At 38.6% G+C, this 20,496-nt stretch overlaps 1 protein-coding gene across 1 annotated transcript in view; it reads right to left on the reverse strand.

The window, feature by feature from the left end:
* The window catches only part of LOC124555122 (cytochrome P450 4c3-like), a 189,288-nt gene extending 186,183 nt beyond the window's left edge, over nt 1-3,105 (reverse strand). The window contains exon 1 of the mRNA XM_047128927.1: nt 2,821-3,105. Within this exon, the coding sequence (XP_046984883.1) occupies nt 2,821-2,995 (175 nt within the window). The 5' untranslated portion in view covers nt 2,996-3,105. The remainder of the gene's footprint in view (nt 1-2,820) is intronic.
* Nucleotides 3,106-20,496: the final 17,391 nt, after the last annotated feature.

Consider the following 20,496-nt stretch of genomic DNA (forward strand, 5'->3'; position numbering starts at 1 on the left):
ATGCTGCAGTAGTACTCATTTTATGGAAATAAACAAAGTCTTTTCCAATTTTTAAACTCTAAGCTGATGTTTTAGAGTAGGTCTGATATTTAAGACTTGGAAACTAATATTTCTCATAACATGTTGGTGCAATTTAGAAGTATTTTAACTTTAGATCACAACCAGAGATTAATATACATTCTACGATATCTGTTTGCTTCTTCACACATCATTTTCAGGGCTGTCATATAATAAATCCAGAAGATCGAGCACTTTATCCATTTCTTTTTGTTTCATAAGGGAGAACATCAGATGGTAAAACTTTTCTGTCCTGTCCCCGTAGGCTATCTGCCCCACCCTCTTAAAGCATGTTATGTACATTGTGCATTATATTTGGCCTATTTATTGGCATTGTATTAACTTGACAAATCCTATTCACTGTGAGATTATCCTTGGATGAATAAAGAAAACTAAATAAGGATAAATAAACACCAAAGTAAATCCATGGTACAGGCAGAAACAATTCTTTGATTTGACTGTGTAAATAACACAAACATGTATTGACTTCATTTTTCCATTATGTTCATTACAGCAACTCAACTATAGAATCTCATTCTCCAAAATATGTGTTGTTTGCATTTAACATTCTGAATTTTTTATCGAATTTTTTCCACAATTAAGAAATTAATATCTGTGCACCTGAAGTAATTTTATGCATAAATTTGATGATTACCAGTACTGTCAGTTAGAATCTTCTGTCCTAACACATGAGCAAAAATAAAGCAGTTGGGAGAAGTGTGAAATATTAAACATGAAATAGCTATATTTACGTATATAAGCATAAATGAATTTAAAAAAAAAGGAAGGAAAACAGTGAGTGAATATATACTGACTTCTGCAAACAAAATGATGTATGTAGATATACAAGATGCAATAACAGATGATTAAGAAATACAATCAAGAAATAGTGATACGGAAGAACACAAATATTCCATCATAGTCTTTGTTGAAAATATGGGAACTTTGAGAAATATGCATAGAATGAAGCACCTGGAAGATTAAATAAGTTCAGGTGGTATAGGCCTTCTAAAAATATTTGTTTCACACTCACATTCATCATTAGCTAAATCAGTTAAGGCTCATTTTTTCTCTAAAAACTTTTCAAGGAATCAACATCATTTCAGTGCAGTTAGCTTTTTGCTCACAGTCAATACATTCTGGTCATGCCTAGTGTGGATACAAGTATCTTCTAACCAAAGTCAGTTTTAAACTTATTCATAACTTCCATTTTCTTATCCATTATGAATAGGAGGTAGAATGCTTTACAGTTCAGTGATAATTACAAAATGCTGTTGTTTGGGAAAATGACTTCTTCAAGATGTTGTTGGGTGAGCTGACAGCTGTAAGGTATTTGCCTCAGTACTTAAAATAATTTTAAACCATATGTTTTGCTAATACACAAACCCTACACAAGACAATGTGCTTCTGCAAACTGATCTATTTCATACCCTGTGTCTAATTTTTTTTCCAAAAGTTGTTTTATTTTGATAAAGACTCACTCCACATTCTTTACAAAATAATTGATATACTTGCAATTTTCCACGTTTGTCCTAGTTATATACTAATCATTATTGATTGTCATATACAGGGTGATTCAAAAAGAATACCACAACTTTAGGAATTTAAAACTCTGCAACGACAAAAGGCAGAGCTAAGCACTATCTATCGGCAAATTAAGGGAGCTATAAAGTTTCATTTAGTTGTACATTTGTTCGCCATTTCAGCCAATAAAGTTTTTGGTCCCTTTTTCTTCGAAGGTGCTACTGTTAACTGGACTACAGTATCTGGAGATGTTAGAGAATTGGCTGTTCCCTCAGCTCGAACAAGAAGCACAACAATTCATATTTCAGCAGGATGGAGCGCCACCACATTGGCACTTATCTGTCCGTAACTACCTGAACGTCAACTACCCGAGGCGATGGATCAGCCGCCAGGCAGCCCGTGACAGAGCACTTCATCACTGGCCTCCAAGAAGCCCTGATCTTACCCCCTGCGATTTTTTCTTATGGGGGTATGTTAAGGATATGGTGTTTTGGCCACCTCTCCCAGCCACCATTGATGATTTGAAATGAGAAATAACAGCAGCTATCCAAACTGTTATGCCTGATATGCTACAGAGAGTGTGGAACGAGTTGGAGTATCGGGTTGATATTGCTCGTGTGTCTGGAGGGGGCCATATTGAACATCTCTGAACTTGTTTTTGAGTGAAAAAAAACCTTTTTAAATACTCTTTGTAATGATGTACAACAGAAGGTTATATTATGTTTCTTTCATTAAATACACATTTTTAAAGTTGTGGTATTCTTTTTGAATCACCCTGTATACTGAGGTAAAGTTTAGAAACAAGAGCATATTTTCTAATTATTGAAAATATCTGTTAGAAATGTTATAAAGTTGTATGACTCATGTACGTGTTTATATCTGCAATACATTATTATCTGATCTAAAATTCAAAGCAAAACAACAAACTTGAAAATGTTCCATGTTTAATTTATAGTTGTAATCATGAATTACAACCAGATCCACACTTCAGGTAAAGTAAAATGTCATCATTCAATACACCCAAATAAGAGCTTTACAAATTAAATAAATGTAGTACAAACTCATATAAACAGTTAAATATGTTAAAAATCAGATATATCTACTTTCACCATAGGCTATTAGCTTACTAGCAAGCAGCAATGCACATATTTGTTAATGTCCTCCAGTGGAATGTCCAAATGACAATTAAGCTTCCATATTTATCAATTTATAGTCACAGATAATTATTTTTTAACTCACCTTCTGTTGGAACGTTGAACTGTAATGCATTTCCTAAAATTGGAATACCTTTAGGTCCAGGAATTTTATCAATTAATATGTGAGTCCTAAGAGTGTTGAATTTGTATGGCACAACTTGATGTAAAAGAAGCAGAAACACAATAACCACAACAAAATACACCAAGTAAATCAGCATTTTACTTCACTGATGTATTATTGACACAGTAACGCTTCTTACTGTTGTTTCATACATGAAGCTTCACCACAGCTGTCACTTACTATTTATGCTGAAGTGTTTACTGCAGATAGCAGGAGAAGGTCATGAAATAAGTGGCAAGATTACACTCAAGCTGATAGGTTTCAAGGCGAATTCCAGTGATAAGTACCATGTATCTTGAGTGTCAGATTCCTGGACTCCAAGAATCAAAGGTCTGAAATGGATATTCTTATGTAAGTAAGAGTTTGCAATGAGTAAGATATAATCAGAAATGACTTCATAATGGAAGAACTAGCAATGTGACTAATAACTGAAAAGAAATACAGAAAATATTTAAATGGAAAAGCATACCCTATGCATGTGAGAAACAAGGGTTTCAGATTAATACCTACATTAAAATCCTCCAGAGGATAAAGATCCGTCTGAAGATCAAGGACAACAGGTTGAAACAGGTTTTCTCAGCATAAACTGGGCTAACAAGAAAATGAAAAAAAAACAATGTCCTGAATACTTGTTAGCTGATTTTGATCGTTTGGGATGAACTAATAATCTATAGCTTCATTCTCATTTGATGTCATTTTGTATATTTTTTTATTATTTTTTTATGAAAATTAACATTGCTGTTTTATGTTGTTGCATAAGTGACAAACTCTTTTAATCAATACTTTAGCTGGGAAAAAATAGGAAGCTCAAGAGTTAGTGGCATCTCTGCACTGTTAAATGTGTCTATGCATCATCCACCAGTCAGATTCATGTAAGTGGTTGTCATGCCACAATTTTTGTGCAGTAAATTCATCATTTATGAACTTACTGAGCTTGCATTTCATTTATTGTGAAGATAATAATGGTAATAAAAGAAACTTTGTAACAGTAAACTGCTGTTGCATTCAGGTCAAGCACTCTTACAAAAAAGTTCATAATATACTTGTGGTGCTGCATCTAGTGAAAAAATGGTTAGTGAAGAGTACAGAAATGATATTCACTGATATGACAGAAATTTATAGAGGTGTAGAACAGAGTTTAACAGAAGACTGCAATACTGGTAGAAATACTGAATCAGTCTTCTTTAATTGTTTCACCAAAGAAAATTAAAACACAGTTTCTATTTACCTCATTGCATGGGTGCAAAAAATTACAAATAAAGAAATAAAAGGGTGCAGAACTGAAAAAAAGCTCCACATTCTGCATTAGGTTCTACAGCAGAAACACTGAAGAACTTAATCCTTTTCTAACATAAGGTCATTGGAGGTCTCTGAAACAATGGAGTATCCTATGTGACTGAAATAATGCACATGCCATTCAAGTCTTTAAGAAGAGTGACAGGATAGGTACAGGACCTATCCCATTGATATCAATTAGCTGTAAGATTATGAAACACACACTCATGTACATAAGTATTATTCATAAAAATTGTGTCATAATGATTCTGTAAAGACTAAACTGAGATGGTATAATATGGAGACATGTAACTCCTACTCCTCTCCTTGCCCATTTTAAAGCCTGTAAAATTAAGCATATTCTTCTACTGTATATGTATTATGGACTAGCAAACACATCACAACAACGCATGCTGTGCAAAGATAATGCTGCAGCAGAAGACCACTTGGATTGACAACAACATGGTGGAAGAATGGTTATGGTACACCATTACCATAACAACGAGCACCGCACAAAGATGGTATTACAGCAGACGACTTATACGAAGTGGCTACTATGATGACAGCGTTCCAACCACACAGGCTAGGGGGCGCTTGATATATACTATTGCCCATGGCAATGGTGTCCCTACCACAAAAGATAGAGGGCTCTACTCTATCCATAAATGATGTGACAAATGAATGAGACAACAGTTACCTGAATTTTAAATAATTGTAAATTTCTCGAGGTTTAATTAGTTATATTTCTTATTTATTATTTATTATGTTTTATATTGCAACTGGAGCAAACTTTAGAATATGCAATTTCTTGCTTAACCCTCGCGTTACCAAGCGGGGTATTCTGACTAACCCATGTTGTTTTTTCCCTATAGCAATGTTTTCTGAAGGGCCACATGCCTGTGGCTTCATGACTTTGCACTAAAATGATTGATGTTGAATTCACACTCACGACTGACTAATTTTTTTGGCTTTATCGTGGTTATTCAAGTCATTTATTGGTGGGGTTGTGAGACTATTCCGCTTGGTATGAAACGTCTTATTTTCTTATTTGTAGAAAAAGAAGATTTTGGGAAATATATCTGTTATTCATCTTCTTTGTTGAGTTTTGCCATAGATCCAATGTTTGTTATGGTTGCTGGTTACTATTGTTGAGTTGAAATTGACGTTCACTGTTGAGCTGACATTACACAACTCAGTATTTCCTCTGCAAGTAAGGATGTCTAAATGACTTTCTAGCAAAGAGATCATAGAAATTCTATGCAATTCTGCTGTCAGTGATGATGAAAATGAATGGGACATTGATAATGAACTGAATGAATTCATGGAGCCTCTTGCCAAAGACCATATCATAGCATCAGATGAAGCTGATGAAATATCAGAAGGCACTACACATTCATGTGAACAAGAAGAAGAAGAAGAAGAAGAAGAGGATGAAGAAGAAGAAGAAGAAGAAGAAGACGACAAAGACACTGGAGATTTGTTTGTTTCTAGAAGTGGACTACAATTTTCTAGTGAACCACCAAGAGGTGGGCGGCGTCGAAGTCGCAACATTTTGAATGTAACACCTGGCCCAGTGAATGATGGAAAAACAATCAAAACAATAACAGAGTCATTTTTATTATTTATCTCACCAGGAATCGTGAGCATCATTGTAGAAGAAATGAACAGGGAAGCCAAACAAGTAATCTCTTTGTGGAATGCAGCTCATTCTTCGAACAAAACGACATGGAGAGATATAAATGCAACTGAAGTGTACGCTGTATTATCAATTCTAATAGGTGCTGGTCAAACTCATGGACATCGCACAAAAGCTTCTGATCTGTGGGGAGGTAATGTTGCTTTTCGGCAACCATTCTTTTCTACTGCCATGTCAAGAAACCGATTTTTGTCTATACTGAAACTCTTGAGATTTGACAGCAGAGACACAAGAACACAGAGAATTGAAGAAACCAAGGACTAACTACAAGCCATCGGGGTAGTCTTCTACAAAATTCAATCTAACTTGTGCAAGAACTTCTATCCTTACAAATACGTGACTATTGATGAACAATTAGCAACGTACCAAGGAAACTGCCCTTTTAGGGTTTATATGAAGAGCAAGCCTGGCAAGTATGCCATTAAAATTTGGGTTTGTGCTGATTTGAAGACATCTTACTTATTACGGATCCAAATTTACACAGGAATGGTGGACAATACTCGGGAAGTGAATCAAGGACAGAGAGTTGTTTTGGATCTGATGGAAGGAACCATTTCTGAATAACGGTCATGGTGTAACAACTAATAATTTTTTCACCAGTTTTCCATTGGCTGCTGAACTACTAAAATGAAACACGACATTGGTTGGTGTCTTGCTGTCCAATAAGAAAGAGATTCCGAAGGAATTCTTACCAAACAGAAAGAGAGAAGTTCACTCTTCAATGTTTGGTTTCACAAATGACTTGACCCTACTTTCCTATGTTCCAAAGAAGAGAAAGGCAGTAATACTATTCTGTACTCAGCATAATGAGAGACAACTGAGTGGTGAAGAAAGTGAACACAAACCTGAAATCAAACTGCACTACAACAAAACCAAATGTGCTGTAGATAGTGGGGACAAAATGACAAGAGAATACAGTTGCATTAGAGGAACGAGGCGGTGGCCACTAAGAATCTTCATGGAAATGATAGATATTGCAGCACTGAATGCATATATTCTGTATATTCAAAGATTTCCTGAATGGGAGAAGAATAACCGAAGCCGACGTAAACTCTTCATGACTGAACTGGCATTTGGACTCAGCAAAGGCAACATGGAAGAAAGAACCAAAAATATCAATGGTCTTCATAAACATGTACAAGATGCACTGAAAGCTTGTGCTATTGCAATTCCTACAGCAATGATCCAGACCCAGTGTTCAAAGTTACCAACGCCACAACGACGTCAAGATTGCAAGAGAAACGAAGACTGGAAAACAAGATTTTGTTGTGTAAAGTGCAAGAAACCTGTTTGTAATATATACAGAGAAGAAACTGTTACTGTGAAGTGCATGCAGTGCAAAAATGTACTTGACTGAAAAGTTGAAAAAAGTCTTGTGTTATTTTACTGCAGTGACTGTTGAGGTACATAGATTATTAATTTTCTGTTCGTTGAGTACTGAATTTAGTGAAAGATTTTAAATTTTTTTGTACTTTGTATCTGTGATCTGGTTAAATACTGCTAATAACCTGAAAAGCTGTTTTTCAATGCTAAATATACCCATTCAATGGAAATTGCGAAATCTGAGAACAAATATTGCAATAAAACACAAAACTCATTTGGGGTAGTCCAAATACCCCGCTTGGTAAAACAGAGGTGTGAAAGAGCTTGGTAACGGGAGAGTTAAGCATGTAACTACCATTGGTCACCATGGAGGGTGTTACTGTCTGCCCACGTGTTGTTGGCCGTTATTTAAGCTCTTGCAGAGAGCCAACCATGCATAGTTACCAACCGTGCACAGGCAGGGTGACGACTCCAGCGAGCGACCAAGTGGGTACAAAAATCTGTTTACTTATGTAACTTTGACTAATTGCTTGTAGATTACATACATGATTACTTACTGCTATTATAACTTTACAGTGTAAATTGCCCTGAAGATGACCCATCATGGGTTGAAACCAGTTGGCGGCAGAATAAATAATGCGATTGTGACTATCATTTTGTATAATTGATCATAAGTAAATTAATCGCTGTTTATCTCCATACAACTATGTTGTATGTTGTCTAAAAAAAAAATAGTGCAGATGCACACATACCGTCGCAGTATCAGTATAAAGATGGCCGCCCCACTTGTGACTTGCACCAGGGAAGAACAGCGTTCTGTTATTCGGTTTCTGTGTAGTGAAAGTGCAAAACCTATTGAAATTCATCTATGAATGAAGCTTCAGTATGGCAGTGTATGTTTGTCACAGCCGCAAGTCTACAAATGGAGTAGAAACTTCACAAATGGTGTAACTTAAGTGGAAGATGCTCCTCGTCCAGGTAGGCACAACGAGTTGTGACTCCGCAGAACACTGCAGCAGTTGAAGCCATGTATATATAATGAGAGTCTATAAGATAGGTCTTTTAAATACCTAAATAAGTCATTTCTACTGCTATCAGCTTATCAAACACTACTTTAAGTTTGTTTAGTTCAATACTAACCAAATTTTCATTAAAAATAACAATATTTCCAAAATTTAGCTTTTCAATCAATGCAGCTTCTCTGTATCTACCTTCATGGAATGTCGCTAGTTTTATGTCTTGCATCTTTCAAACATTTTGTATAATTATTCCACCCCATTAGCTGGGTAGTCAGCATAACTGTCATACAGCCGGCTTGGCTTCAATTCCTGGCTGGGTCAGAGATTTTCTCTGCTCAGAGACTGTGTTGTGTTGTTCTCATCACCCTTTCATTGTCATCGACATGCAAGTTGCCCAATGTGGCACCAATTGAAAAGACTTGCACTCCGTTCGCCAAACTTCTCCACGTGGGGACACCCAGCCATCAATTCCATTGACCATTTGAGTTTTTTCATTTTTGCACTGTTATTCATAAGTTTTAAAAAAGTTTCTTCTTTTCAGCTAAAAATGATAAATGTTTCCAACTAGATGATAAATGGGGGACTGTTGTGTGGGGTCATTGTTGTGGGAGCAAAAAGCAGTGTAGCAGTAGCCTACAGTAATATAAAAACTTGTTTACATGATATAGTACACTTCGGCACTCTATAAAACTGTTTTTCTGCACAATATTTTTCTCATTCCATTAAACAACTTTGTGACATGTTCTGCTCAATGTATGTTATTTATCCAAGTAACATTTAATTTCTACTGTTGTAGAGTACAAGCTAAGTCTATCAACACAAGACAATAAATATGTCATATACTTCCCGATAAAGTCATTACAATAGCTTAGGACAACCACTGACTTGAAGGTGATAACTGATTTTACTGTGCATGTTTGAAAATGTAAAATGAGATTTGTACTGCAAGAGAATGTTAAGTGTAATTTTTGTGTAGGTGTGAAAGTGTAAAAGCATTAAATTTGATTTATTGTGTGATATTGTACATCAATTTTATTTATTTAATCTGAAAGTTCCTTCAGTTTAATAGGAGATGATCATTAAGATGACTCATTATGGCGTTGATATAAAAAATCATCCATTTGGAAACACTTGAGGTAATCAGTGTAAAATGATACTACACACACTTCTCACTGAGTGAGTGAAACATAAAAGCAACAAAATGTACTGATGAGGCTGTAGTTATGTGACATAAACATTTCCATGTGAGTGCATGCTTCAGAAATTCTTTGATAAAATTTGTGTATGAAATATTGTTGTATAATTAGGTACTTTTGAATATGGTGAGCTTTGGCAAAAAATAGATACTGTTATGTCATCGACTGTAAAAGAATTTCTTCCTGCCAATGCCATCTTGCATTTTGAAGCACTAAGATTGCCTGAAAAATATTTGCTTCCACTTCCACCCTTGATTTCTAAATTTCCAGCCATTCTGTATATTTTTAATTTCCTGCTATCCATCAAATTTTAACTTTAAATTTCCTGCCTCCATCATCTTTAATTTTAAACTTTACCACAATCCGCCATCTTGATAACATTATGCATTGAAGACAATTGATGGCTTCATTTCCTCGGGTTTTTAGGCAACCTGATGGGCCAAGGTCAAAGTAGTCTAGAACTGGCATAGATATACTACTGCTGTGTACACCTCACTAAGCCACACGGGATTAGCCAAGCGGTCTCACGCGCTACAGTCATGGACTGTGCGGCTGGTCCCGGCGGAGGTTCGAGTCCTCCCTCGGGCATGGGTGTGTGTGGTCGTTCTTAGGATAATTTAGGTTAAGTAGTGTGTAAGCTTAGGGACTGATGACCTTAGCAGTTAAGTCCCATAAGATTTCACACACATCTGAACATTTTTTTTACACCTCACTAAATGAATGCTTGCATAGTGCTCTCTTGTCTTTCCATTAAACTGAGACAAATATAAGTTTTCATCTAGTTTAACAAACTTAACACTCAAATCCATATGCCAATCCAGGCATGTTGCCACCACACATACCAACACAACATGTGCTTCTGTCCTGATGATTCTTTATGTTGCAGCTGTCAATGTCATTCGAAATTGAGTCAGTTTTTTCTGACTCTAGACAGCATTTCTGTCACCAGTTGTAACAGGGGTTCGTATGGCTTAGGTACTCCACTACAGGTTGCAGTGATGGTGCAAGTTGATTACTGGGATGGCGAGCTTGTGGATCCAGGTGGACGTCTGCTGATAAATCAAAGCAGTAGAACAGACATTCATTTATTTATTCCATCAAATACAGCAATTGTGCTGCCAGAGTTGGCAGCTAGGGTCAAACACCAGTCATGGATTGTGGAGAGGGTGCTGAACTCAGCGCACAGCCTTTGATGACTCAGCCAGCTCATAGCACTAAGCAAACTGCAGTAGGGCAGAGTCAGGCAGTAGGCATCCTGATGAGTGAAGGAGCACAGCATCAGAACTTGAGCCACGGTGCAGGCAACTGTGCTAGCCTCTGCAGAAGCTGGCCACATTGACTGTCACAGACACACAGGTCAGTTCAGAAAACACTAAACTGCACAGTAATGAATCAAAGACCCCAGTGTAGGTAGCTGCAACAATGATCTGCAGAGATAGTGTGTGCCCACACAATGCAAATCAGCAGCAGCATAGTGTGCATTCGCTTGGCAAGTGGCTGCTCAACACCTACATACATCTGGGTAGCATGAACCATGGAGGCCCAAGTAGGCATTCTGTAGTCGATAGAAGTGAACCAGCAAGTAGCCCACCAGCTGGAAGGCACTATTTCAGCTCCTGGTAGCACCTGGATTTAGGCGCAGCTCATAGCTTTGCAGCCAGCAGAAGTGGCATCTAGTATAGCAGACTGGATGACCCACTTCAGGTTAATCGCTAGCAAGGAGTACCTCTCATAGCTGGCTGTGGGCAGAGAGGGATACTGCATAGCTGAACTGGGTGTTATTTATTATGGCTCATCTCGCCTGTATTTTGACAGGACATCATTCTGAATGACATAGGCCACAGCAGAGTTGTGGTCCGAGGCTTGGTCTTGTGGTAAACAGGTCACCAGTGCTGCAGACTGGCTCCCGTATTTTTGGTGCAATATTGGTTTTACAGTCCTGACTCCAGTGTTGAGGCTTCAATGTATGGTAACTTATGCTACTGTATGATCCTACAGTGATTATTGCTGCGTCAACACAGCCTGCATGTAGTTTCCTGCAAAAGAACATCTTGTTGACTGCCATCTGTCTCATTTGTTCAAAAATGGTTAAAATGTCTCTGAGCACTATGCGACTTAACTTCTGAGGTCATCAGTCACCTAGAACTTAGAACTAATTAAACCTAACTAACCTAAGGACATCACACACATCTATGCCCGAGGCAGGATTCGAACCTGTGTACAAGGTCTTATGAAAAATGAAATATTAAATTTTAACGTATGTCCCACATACACCCTCTCAATTATTCTCACGCACTCACAGGGCAAAATATAATCAAATAATAATTTTGACCGATTTTTGTATTACATAATGCGAAGTGACTAAAGTTTTATAAACAAAATTCCAATTAATTGATTTTTATGCACTGATAACTTTGGAATGGCTTTAAATGATAATGAAAGTCCATCTGTTATTGTTCCTAACTTGGCTTAAAAAAAACAAGCGTAGGTTTTAGGACTTTTAGGTAATCCTCTTTATCTCCAGAACCATAACAAATAAAAATCTGAAATTTTGACAGCATCATTCCAGTAGTAACAAAACGCTGTGTACCAAATTTGAACAAAATCGGGTAATAACTAATATGAATTGTTTAGATTCATAGAGGGTGTGAATCTTCGTATCGACTGAATGTTAACGCTATGCAGTTCTCACGGTAGGCAGCGTCAACTGTGCTGGTAGTCCAGTCAAATAGTAGATATACCTTGCAAAAGGTGGGGTAGAAGAGTTTATTTTTTCAACTCGTTCATATGGTTGGAAAGATTAGAAAACCGAGTTTTGCCAACAAAATTTCGCTTGGGAAAACTTTTTGCGGTCAAAAAACTTCAAAAATTTCGGACTTTTTCAGTTTTTTCAAAATATCTCAGTTTCATTTGCTCCTATCGCTTTAACGTCTAGTTTCTTTTTTAAAGAGCACAAAATTCTCTACAAATTTGATTCTTGCCATTTTTTTCTACTCCCAATATCTAAGGCGCTACAGCGCCTCAAAAAATACCAATTTTTCAAATTTTGAGGATAGTGGCAAGATACCTTATTTTTGAACACTATTTTTTCAGTTTCTGTTTGTGTAGCATAAATACATTATACATCATGTTATAAGTTGGAATTTTGCACCTCACTTTCAGGTTTTCAATTTCTCTGTATGCAACATGAGGATTGCTGGGCACCCAACTATTGTGATTCTTACATCACTACCTGAAGTTCACTATGGGCCACCTCAGCCATAGTGTGTGTAAAACTATAAATATAAAAATACATCATTAAGAGACATAAACACACACACACACACGCACGCACACACACACACACACACACACACGCACACACACACAAACATACACACGCACACAAAATAAATTGTCTCAGGAAACTGAACTATTATTAGCTGCAACAGGCAACCTAATTAGGTAGGTAATTAGTCTTGTGTTTAAAAGCCACACAGTTGACATTAAAAATAAGTAGCTTTATTGCAATTAAAATGTATTGTCAGTTACTAAAAAATGTTGACAGTTCTGGGTGTGTAATACTTGTAATATCGCACTTAAACGCACTTGCGGCAGATATGAGCATCACTTCCAACGTTTTGATGGACCAGGTTCCTAAGTGTCACCAGAAATACCTAGAGTTACGGATTCAGGGTCTGTACATAGAGTTGATCCCAGATTGACCTCTTCTTTAAACAGCGAGTCAGCCTCAGCAATTTCGTTGGTTTCGTCAGCGGTTTCCTCAACATCCTCCATAACATTTTCTTCATTGTCTCCATATAAAAATTTTGGTACGTTTTCACAGGTGACCCCAATAGATTTCTTGCAAAATGAGGAACATTTCAAACCCACTTTTCTGCAGGAGCACGCTCCGCCACAGTTCAGCTTGCATGAGCATGAAACAATGTGAAGAAGTGCCTCAGGTGCTGGATCTTGGCTCATTCAAATGGTTCAAATGGCTCTGAGCACTATGGGACTTAACTTCTGAGGTCATCAGTCCCCTAGAACTTAGAACTACTTAAACCTAACTAACCTAAGGACATCACACACATCCATGCCCGAGGCAGGATTCGAACCTGCGACCGTAGCGGTCACGCGGTTCCAAACTGAAGCGCTTAGAACCGCACGGCCACACCGGCCGGCCTTGGCTCATTATAACGGGTATTGGACCGTGGTCACTGTGATTCCAGCCCTATTTCTCAGGAGGTTCCCAGTTTCCCATCCAACTTTGGAGTTGTTGGTAAGTCCGCAACGAATGATGTTGTGCAGCATCTTGTGTAGGTGGCAACCGTGCAAGATTCAGTTTGCTTTTTGTGGCAGACTTGGCGCATAGCTGGTACCGCAAATGGTCTAGTGTGTGGGAACTGCTGACACCTCCACTATACAATGCGATAGTAACCTGTTCTCCTGCAGTTATTATTTCTTCACGGGTAGCATGTGGTTTATTGGACGTGCAAAGCGCTGAGGTTAGGTGTTCATTTTTCGCAACAATATTGCAGCACTTAGTTTTTCCTTGACCAAAAAAAAAGCAGATGTTGTATCACATCCGCTAAAGGCGTGAGTGAACAGAATATATTCACTGTCAAACTTGTAAGATGCAGTGGAAAACCACTTGTCTTCTGCATTTTCTCTTCCTGGCCTTAAGAAAAATAAGTTTTCAATTCCTTGCCCCAAACCGGTCATGAGCACAAGCAGGTCTACATCTTCTCCTACAATGACAACACTTCCAAAATCTTTGGTTCTTGAAATGGCAGATGTTACAATTATAACGTCAGCATCTTCTTATGCCTGGTGCACTTCAATGCTACACTCCAGAAATTCCATTTTAAGAAGTGTGATCAAACGCATCTTGTTTCGTTCGTTGTACAAGAACTTGTCCTGAGGGACTTGGTTCACCATCTCTGATTCAACCACAACGTCAACCGAAGAATGTTGTTTGGATCTATGAATCCTCTCAGCGCTCTTTGTGCTACATTTGTCTCCACATGGATACCCATCAAATACAATAGCAAATTGAGATCCAAAATGACGTTGCAGGTAAGAAACATAGCTTTGGGCTACTGACTTGAAGCAAAAATTTCGAGTCCAAGTCACTTTGTGGATAAGGTACCATCCATCAATGACAAAAAATTTACTCGGTCCACCTGACTTCACATCTTCCACTGGAACGAAGGCATTGTAGAATGAAGATTTTGTTCCTTTTCGCATGCCTTTTTCTGAGAATAGGGACATTGGGTAAGGAGCAAATTCATATTTCAGAAAGGCTTTTAACTCTTCTTCACTTTGTTTCGTTAAACAAATCGTTTGGAAAAGAGTTAAAGGATCAACAGGAGTAATTTTAGTGCTCCCAGCTTTTACAGAATTGAACGCAGAAAGGAGAGTCACAACTTTATCTTTTCTACGGAACTTTACATCGTGGAAATTGTCACCAACTATTCTTTGCTCGAAATTTGAAAAAAATTGGTATTTTTTGACGCGCTGTAGATCCTTAGATACTGGGAGTAGAAAAAATGGCAAGAATCAAATTTTTAGAGAATTTTGTGCTCTTTAAAAAAGAAAATAGGCGTCAAAGCGATAGGAGCAAATCAAACTGAGATATTTTGAGAATATTGAAAAAAGTCCGATATTTTCGAAGTTTTTTGACTGCAGAAAGTTTTCCCATGAGAAATTTTGTTGGCAAAACTTAGTTTTCTAACCTTTCCAACAATATGAACAAGTTAAAAAAATAAAATCTTCTACCCCACCTTTTGCAAGGTACAGGCTTTTTTTCTGACAGTTTCACTGGACTATGTTAGCAAAGCGAAAAAAAAAAAAGAAAAACATAGCCACAACTCGAACGGCGACAGTGCTCGTTCGGTTACTTACGTCTACTAGTATCAAAGCTACAGCATGAAAACACAAAAATGTTTATAACCCGAAGATCATTAACTTTGGAACCCATAGTAAAGTATAGCAGTCATCAGTTGGAAGATTGTTTGAACACCACAGTGCTTTAATAGGCACAGTCCTGTTGGAGGTAGAATGCCGTTGCTTTCCTCAGACCTTTGAGTTGACTTACCTAGCCAGTTAATAGGGGAACCTACAGTTTAACGTGGCTTTCGGACCACAGTGCAACTCGGCATTTTTCACATCAACAAACACTGCCCGAGGGGAAATAAGTGGAAAATGGGACTGACCAGGGATCGAACACGAGACCTTTGTATTCGTGATCTTGCTCTTTACCACTTTGCCATCATGTAGCCACCGCTGTGCATTCTGCTTGGCATTAAAATTCAGGATCTCTCGTTTATGACTGCGGTGGTACTTGCGTGTCCCTGCAGTAAAGAGAGGTGGTGGTGGTGGTGGTGGTGGTTAGTGTTTAACGTCCCGTCGACAACGAGGTCATTAGAGACGGAGCGCAAGCTCGGGTGAGGGAAGGACTGGGAAGGAAATCGGCCGTGCCCTTTCAAAGGAAACGATTTAGGGAAATCACGGAAAACCTAAATCAGGATGGCCGGAGACGGGATTGAACCGTCGTTCTCCCGAATGCGAGTCCAGTGTGCTAACCACTGCGCCACCTCGCTCGGTGCAGTAAAGAGAACTGAATTGAATGTAGTGTCTTCAAGTTGGCATAAACAGAAAAGGAGAAAAATTAAACAACATAAATGCCGTCTCTTTGATGCCTCAATCTTCATTGCCATTATGCGTCTTATGAGAAAAAACGTACTCTTCATTAAATTAAAAATCTTCGTCTTGTTATGCAAATATTTGCGATGTATTTTACATTAAAATTTTACTAACGAAATTAAAATAGGAGAAGTTTTCCTTTTGTTCACAGCATCTTAATCGCTGAAGAGAAGTTAAGCTGAAATTAAACAATATGTGCTTTAAACAAAGTCTTCGTCCTATTAACACAGTAGACTCAGTACCGCGTCCAGTTCCTGTCCTCTTCTACAACTGCATTTAATCGCCGGCGAACAGAGGCAACAAGCTTTCTGATGAATCTGTCACTCTGTGACATCTCTTCCAACGCAGAGTGAACTGCTTCCGACAACACTGCCTTAGATGTTGGTGCAGGTCTTTCGCTCCTAATAATTTTTTTTTTCCATCTCTGCCCACACGTTCTCTATGGGATTGAGGTCAGCAGCTTTTGGAGGCCAGTCCAACAGCTCAATGTCTCCTTTCATCTGAAACCAGTGTCTTACACGATTGGCTGTATGGATTGGGGAACAGCCATGATTGAGGATGGTTCTACCACCAGGAAATCGCTGACGAACAGAAGGAAGCACTACAAAGCGGACGCTCAAGTTCCCCCAGCACGTGGAAACCATTTGCTGATATCCAGCCCCATACTGTGACAGACGTCCGGCCACACCTTTGCCTCTGCTGGACATATTTACGGTCGTATCTCGTTCCACGTGGTCAATACACATGGACAGAGCTATTTGGAGCAGTTGAAAATACCTTCTCGTCGGTAAATAAAACTCGGCCCCAGTACGAAAGTGGCATCCTTCTGTAGGCCAGTGCGAAATTTAACCTGGCAGCCCTATGTTGGTCTTTCAGCATTTCCTTAACAGCCGATTTCCGTCCATACCTTCCTTCTTCGTTGAGCCGACGACGTATGGTCGACCTGCTCACTGTTAGCTGCAGGATGTTTTTAATTTCTCCGCTGCTCCTGAAAGGGTTCTCAACACTGCAGCGGAGTATACTCTTGTCTTCATCCCCTGTGGTAGTCCGTGGGCGTCCAGAGCGAAGACGACGGTTTACGTGGCCTTCATCTTGCATCCTCTTCGCCCAGAGATGAATAGTGGATTTTCTGTATCCCAGAACACGGGAAATGGCACTGATACAGTACCCGTCTGCAGTAAGCGCGAGGAAATGACCTTTATCAAACTCACTGAGCTGTGACATGTCACCTTGACAGAGGTAAGAACCGACTCACAAGGCAACGGGAAACGAAGTGCCACACAGGACGAAGAGCACTCGCACGAGCACAGAAGTCAAACTCATTCCCGATTTCAAGCTTTCAATGCTGTGACACACACATTATATTCACGATTTCACTGGAACGCTTAGAGCAATATCATTAAATCAATGCTGTTGGAGACGATCCAGTTATAACAGATCGGTGGGTTCAGTTTATGGGTATATCTGCCAAAATCACTTGTCTGAAATACGCAGCTGTTGATTTCACCACATATGTCTTAAAACAAAAGAGCTCGAACCACGATAGAACTATTTTTAAGGAGCTGTGTTAGATGACAATTTATATCTGTTTAACAAAATTCAGGTTAAACAGAAATATGTTTTAGTCGTAACTATTACTTCGAAGGAACGAACATGTTTTAGTTCGGAAGACTAAAGTAAACTGTTGCGTTCAGTGTATTCGAGGTATTGCATACACTGCTGTATGTCACTTAGAACGCTCGCTGTGGGGAGCAGGGGGAAACAGTCTCCACAAACTTCCGATTTGTAAATAAGTCTCTAAAGGAGAGGGTCTGACGTGTGCGCTGCCGATTTTGATCAAATATTGGATGGAAGTTCTAGCTTTCTGCTAGACACTCCCTAACTTTTGAAAAAATCGAGGCCAAAGTTGAGCATGGACAATTGTATTTTCAATGCTCTACACCGAAAGAGCGTCTACAAATATAACGTTTTATTAGTACGTTATGCGTTCCAGCCATTACGTGGTGGCAAAGTGGTAAAGGGGAAGACTACGAACACAAAGGTCTGTGATAGGTTTCACCCCACTGAATGTGAGCAAGCTCACGAATAGACTGTCAATAATTGGAATTACGCAATAGTACGCTTAAAAGATGTATTTTTGCATTATGTATCCCGATTAAAATAACAGTTAATAGATTATATGCCTACTTGCTTATTACTCGCGCTTCTCGATGCTTACCTCAAAAAATAAAAAATAAAAATAAAGAGAGAGAGAGAGAGACAGACAGAGAGAGAAAACAGAAATGTATTTCAAATATCAGCTCAGTGACGCCATGTTCGCCTCGTGATGTAAAGCAAGGATAGGTGATAGGTAAAATATCGTTGTACTAGCGATATGTATGGCTACAGGGTTCTTTCTTTTCTCTCTGCTAACAACCAGAACAGCACATGTGTTCCAGCAACGGTATGAAGAAAATGATAGTAATAACGACGGTAATAATCGAATTATCCGGCAACTTCACACTTCACAGTGGATTTTCTCGAACTAAGAAATTTGCTGAATTAGTGAAAATTTCAAAATGGCTTCACATCGAGGCTATGATGCCTTGAAGAGTCTTTACATCCTGCTGACATGAGAATAGCATAATCTGCGTGTCAGAAGCTTGCTTCTACTTAACCAGTAAATAGTCTCGCATTTTTTCCACCGTGACTAATTCTGTAAGCTAAGAACATCATCCGTTACAGCACACTCCTGGGGCTGGGAAATGTGGCCACAATGGTCTGGTAGAACGAACTATCACAGGTGCAATGCGTGGGTTCAGGCACTTACTTTTAAGAGGCACAAACAGATTTACTTTACCTCTGGTAACCTCAAGAGAAAGACGTTATAATCCAAATTCCGCATTAAACATCACGTTCCTTCATTACCGACTGGGCAGAGCCGGTTGACGATGGGAAATGACATAGGCGGAAGTCATGGTAAACAGAAATACTGTCGCCAGTAAACTTACTTACATTAGAAAATTTTATTTTATTTGATGAACCGATAGCCATTTAAAGGAACTCTTATTTTACTTGTACTTGATTGAACTAGAGATGAAAAATTTCGTGCTGGACTGCGATTCGTGTCTCCTCTTTCGAGGATCTGAATCTCTCGGAACAGTATAGTTCAATCAGTTCGATCCTTTTCCCAATATGGCAATCTTCTCTAGGTCTCCTCCAAAGGTTAGTATGTGGGTCTGAATCCTGATTCAGTACAAAAATATTCATAATTTCATTTCAAGCCCTATCACGTGCACACTGGTCTGCTAGTGAAAACTAACTTGCATTTTTAATGTCTGTTCATGTGTTGCCAACAATCGCAATAGGTGTTGTTATTTCTGGTCAAACACGCACACATCTTACTGTTGGTGAGTATCCAACTCATACTTAAACTATATTCATGGATGTTAAAGAAGGACGGTTCGATTGTCGCTCAGGCGCAAAAATTTGTATCCTTATTTTAGATTCAAACACCAAGCAGCTGGTAAGAAAAACCGATACGTAACATTTGATTTTACTTAGTTAACAATCCGATTAGGTGCTGGGTTCGTATCTCCGTCACAGAACTTAACATCATGTGCTTCATCTTTAAATGCATGCACACTTTGTTACTTCTGAATGGAGGTATATGAAACATCTTTCGTGGTTAGTTAACAGGTACGAAAGGATCTTGATAGGAGTCCCGGTTTATTACAAAAACTGTCGTCTTTTATTTTCAAGTCTAGATTTGGTTACTGACATTGGCGAAAATTTCGGTAATTCATGATTATTCATGGCTAGTCAGCAATATGATTAGATTAGATTAATACTTGTAATGAATACGACTTTTCATAATGATGTGGAACGTGTCATTTTAATGAAAGATTTCTTTACGTACCGTTATTCAATTTCTTTACAACAATTTTTTACTCTCTCATTCTTTTTTATATTTATCTCTCTCTTCCTGCCTCTCTCCAGGCCGCGGCAGCCGCGTCTTTGAGATGCCAGCTATGGTCACTTCCAAGCCCGTTGTAGGACCACATAGATTCGTCTTCTTCCTGCTGGTACTGTAACTGAGATTTGTCAACTAGGCAAAGTATGTTTGGCAACTCTGTGATCGACGAGTTACTTCCTGGTGTGCACGGAATTAAGCCTCAAAGTTCACTTGATTTTTCCTGTCATTTCCATTGAATAATCTGAATTATTATCACTTGAAGTGTAACAAAAGATTGTAAATTTACGGTTTTCAGCCCAGGAAAGTCGTTGCACGTGTAAATCGCAACTGGCTTCTCGTCCTTTAAATAGCGGTTTACGAGTTCAACCCACTATTGACCTCGTAAGAGGAAGCCAGAACACATTCCAGTTTGCTAGCTCTGTGGTAATGTGCTGACCTGTACAAAGC

This window comes from Schistocerca americana, chromosome X (assembly GCF_021461395.2).
Source record: "Schistocerca americana isolate TAMUIC-IGC-003095 chromosome X, iqSchAmer2.1, whole genome shotgun sequence".
NCBI classification, from domain to species: Eukaryota; Metazoa; Arthropoda; class Insecta; order Orthoptera; family Acrididae; genus Schistocerca; species Schistocerca americana.